A 4,547-nucleotide genomic window follows, 5' to 3' on the forward strand; every position below is an offset into this window, starting at 1 on the left:
GCACGTGATCTCAGTGCAGTGGCACACGGTGGCACGTGATCTCAGTGCAGTGGCACACGGTGGCACGTGATCTCAGTGCAGTGGCACACGGTGGCGCATGATCTCAGTGCAGATTGCTTTGAGTCAAGGCCAGGTTGCAGAGTGAGTTCTAGGCTTTCCTGGGCCTCCTCATAAGAATTGATCTCAAAAGCAAGCAAGCCAAAACCAAACAACAAACAGAAAATCAAAACAAAACCACATGAGTACACAATTAGGCAAGCAGACCAAGGCCCGCTGGTGTCTGGGCACTTAGGAGATGCCCAGGAAGCGCTATTCTCCCCATTCTCTACAGACAGGGTGTAGTCTAGAAATGTTCAGCTCAGTCTTTCATTTTATAGTTCTCCTTTCTTTTTCTCTTCTCCCTCCTCCTCTCCTTCTTATCCCTTCTTCCCTCTTAATCCCTCTTCCTTTTCTTCCTCTTCTTTCTGTATTGTTATTTTCTTCATCCTTACCCCCTTTCTCCTTCCTTGTCCCACTTCCTTTTCTTCACGCACAAACACACACACACTCACGCACACACACACACACACACTCACTCATTCACACACACACTCACACACACACTCACACACACACACTCACTCACACACACACTCACTCACACACACGCGTGTGCGCACACTCACACTCACACACACACTCACTCACACGCACACACACACTCACATACTCACACACACACACACACACACACACACACACACACACAGCTTACTATCTTTAACTACTATGGCTATGTGTCTGTGCACACGAGTGCAGGTGCCTATAGAACCTGGAGCTGTCAGAGGCTCTGGAACTGGGTTACAGGCAGCTACGAGGGGTCCAACATGGCTGCTGGGAATCAAACTCGAGTCCCCTGGGAGAGCAGCATGTGCTCTTAAGGGCTGCATCACGTCACGCCTCTATCCCTTCCTCCTGATTTCTGACACAGGCCTTCACACCGTACCCAGGGTGGTCTCCTGATCCTCCTGGTTCCACCTCCTGGGATTACAGGAGCCACAACCTCCAGTCCTTTGTAAGGCAAAGATGAACATATCTGACTTTGAGAGATGTTCTAAGGATAAAATGATGTGGCAGTTTGTCCGGCACGTAAAAAGTGTTCAGTCCATGCCTCCATGTTTGTTATGGGGCCGGTTGTTCAGCTCAAAGCACCGGGTCTCTTATGTATGGCCCTCTGCTCCATCTCTAGTCTTGTGTAATAAAATTAGAAAAAAAAAGCAGGTACGGGGGCTGGTGAGATGGCTCAGCAGGTAAGAGCACCCGACTGCTCTAACGAAGGTCCTGAGTTCAAATCCCAGCAACCACATGGTGGCTCACAACCATCCTTAACGAGATCTGGCGCCCTCTTCTGGAGTGTCTGAAGACAGCTACAGTGTACTTACATATAATAAATAAATAAATCTTTAAAAAAAAAAAAAAATGTGGTACCAGGGGCTGGTGAGATGGCTCACCAGGTAAGAGCACCCGACTGCTCTAACGAAGGTCCTGAGTTCAAATCCCAGCAACCACATGGTGGCTCACAACCATCCTTAACGAGATCTGGCGCCCTCTTCTGGAGTGTCTGAAGACAGCTACAGTGTACTTACATATAATAAATAAATAAATCTTTAAAAAAAAAAAAAAATGTGGTACCAGGGGCTGGTGAGATGGCTCACCAGGTAAGAGCACCCGACTGCTCTTCCGAAGGTCCTGAGTTCAAATCCCAGCAACCACATGGTGGCTCACAACCATCCTTAACGAGATCTGGCGCCCTCTTCTGGAGTGTCTGAAGACAGCTACAGTGTACTTACATATAATAAATAAATCTTAAAAAAAAAAAAAAAAAAAGCAGGTACGGAGTTGAAGAGATGATCCAGTGGTTACAAGCACACAATGCCTTGTAGAGGACTGGAATTAAGTTCGGAGCACTCAGGATGGGCAGTTAAAAGCCACCTGAAAGCCGGGTGTAATGGCGCATGCCTTTAATTCCAGCACTTGGGAGGCAGAGGCAGGTGGATTTCTGAGTTCGAGGCCAGCCTGGTCTACAAAGTGAGTTCCAGGACAGCCAGGGCTACACAGAGACTGCTTGTGGACGTTGTACATCGTGGTGCGGAGCCTAGTGCGCACCACGATGTACAACGTCCACAAGCAGGAGAGAGAGAGAGAGAGAGAGAGAGAGAGAGAGAGAGATTTTAAAAGAAAATACATAGGTTGGGGAGGTGGCCCAACTATTAGGAATACTTGGAGAGCTCAGTGTTCAGTCCCAGACACCCACATGGCAGCTCACAATCATCTGTAACTCCAGCCCAGTGGCTCACACTTCCACACTTCCTTTTACACTCTTCAGGCTCTGTCCACATGCATGCAGCACAGACATACACGCTGGCAAACATGCATACGCATAACTAAAACTAATTTTAAAACATAACAAAATAGGTTAATATAAAGCCTCTGTCGTTATGCAACGGACTCTGTGCTCCAAGTGTGTCTCTGGGCCGCGCAGGTGGCTCACAGCCCTTCTCTCCGCAGGAGAATGAGCGATTACATCTCTTCCATTATCGAACTGAGCGCTCTGGTGGTGCGGCGCCAATACCGCTTGCATCACTATCTGGACTTCATGTACTACCTCACAGCCGATGGGAGGCGCTTCCGTCAGGCCTGCGACACGGTGCACAACTTCACCACTGAAGTCATACAGGAGCGGCGGCGGGCGCTGCGCGAGCAGGGCGCCGAGGCATGGCTGAAGGCCAAGCAGGGCAAGACCTTGGATTTCATAGACGTGCTGCTGCTGGCCAAGGTGAGAACTGGTGGAAGCCGGTTCCTGCCCCTAGAGGCCGGCTGGGAATTGCGCTTACTGCTGAAAAGATGCTCAAAAGCCATGGGAATTACTGTAAGGGGTGGATACATAATGCGGGTAGGCTCATGGAGATGTCATAACAGAGTACGTCAGTCCTTTTAATTTAATGTCCAGCGTGTAACTATAGTCTAGCGCGTGGTTTGCCCTGTGGAACAGCCCTGTATCCGTAAGAAAGTCGGCTATGAGTCCTGTTGGGACAACCGTTGTACAAACAGTTAAGCTCTGTATGGACGCGAACACAACTTCTTTCTTTCTTTCTTTCTTTCTTTCTTTTTTTTTTTTTAAAGGTTTATTTATTTATTTCATGTATGTGAGTGCACTTTTGCTGTTCCTGACTTCAACACACCAGAAGAGGGCATTGGATCCCATTACAGATGGTTGTGAGCCACCATGTGGTTGCTGGGATTTGAACTCAGGACCTTTAGTAGAGCAGTCAGTGTTCTTAACCACTGAGCCATCTCTCCAGCCCCCTTCTTTCTTTTAAAACAACCCTTTTTAATTACAGTGATTGGCCAAGCAGGTGATACATGCCTTTAATCTCAATACTCAGGAGGGAGAGACAGGCAGAGTCCTGTGAATTAGGCCCAGAGGAGTCTGTAAAGCAAGACGATCCAGGACAGCCCAGCCAGGGCTCCATACTGAGACCCTGTCTGAAAACAAAACAGTCGTACTGATTTATGTGTGTGTGTGTGTGTGTGTGTGTGTGTGTGTATCTGGGGCGGACATGCCTGCTACAGAGCCCCTGTGGGAGGTCAGAAGGCAACCCCTAGGAGTTGGCTTTCTCCTTCAACCCTGTGGATCTGGTCCTAGGAGTCAAACTCAGGCAGGCCCACTGGGCTTGGTGTCAAAGCGCCTTTACTTGATGAGCCATCTCGCCAGTTCATCCTACGTATCCCCACCCCCTTCCTTTCCCTTTCCAGTTCTCAGGCTGGCCTCGACGTTAAGCTCTCCAGTCCCTCTCAGCCTCCTGGCCGGCGAGATGACGTGTGTACCACCATGCCCAGCCAGTCTGCTTCCGACTCATGCATTAAAGTAGACAAGAATGTGTTTGTAGGTCTGGTGCAGACTCTTGTTTTTAATTCCGTGTGTATTGATGGGTATGTGCATGCAGTGCCGATGCCCGTGGAGGTCAGAAGAGGGCAGGAGATACCTGGAGTTACAGGTGGTTGGAAGCCATTGCACACAAGATGCTAGGAAGCGAACGAGGATCATTAGAAGAGCAGCAGGTGCTTGTAACCACCAAGCAAACTTCCAGCCAAAATGCTCTTACTTTTATTATCACTGGAGTTCTGAGACTTGAAGCCAGGCATAAAGAATATGAAGCAAGTGCTCTATCATTCAACTGCAGCTCATTCTTATGTGGATTTGTGTGTGTGATGTGTATGTATGTGTGGGTGTGGGTGCCTATGCAGGCACATTTGGATTTGGCAAGCCAGAGCAGAAAGTTTGGTGTCTTCCTCTTTCTCTATGACTTACTGTCTTCAGACAGGGAATTTCATAGGACTGGAGTCCTGCCATTTCATCCAGTTTGGTTGTCCAGCCAACAATAGAGATCTGCGTGTCTCTGTTCCCAATGCACACCAGGCCATGACTTATTTCCTTCCTTCCTTCCTTCCTTCCTTCCTTCCTTCCTTCCTTCCTTCCTTCCTTCCTTCCTTCCTTCCTTCCTCCT

General features: G+C 48.7%; 1 protein-coding gene across 1 annotated transcript in view; it reads left to right on the forward strand.

The window, feature by feature from the left end:
- The window catches only part of LOC110335465 (cytochrome P450 4F22), a 45,685-nt gene that overhangs the window by 30,442 nt on the left and 10,696 nt on the right, over positions 1 to 4,547 (forward strand). The window contains exon 8 of the mRNA XM_021217649.1: positions 2,548 to 2,815. Coding sequence (XP_021073308.1) covers positions 2,548 to 2,815 — 268 coding nt within the window. The remainder of the gene's footprint in view (positions 1 to 2,547; positions 2,816 to 4,547) is intronic.

Source organism: Mus pahari, chromosome 18, assembly GCF_900095145.1.
Source record: "Mus pahari chromosome 18, PAHARI_EIJ_v1.1, whole genome shotgun sequence".
NCBI lineage: Eukaryota > Metazoa > Chordata > Mammalia > Rodentia > Muridae > Mus > Mus pahari.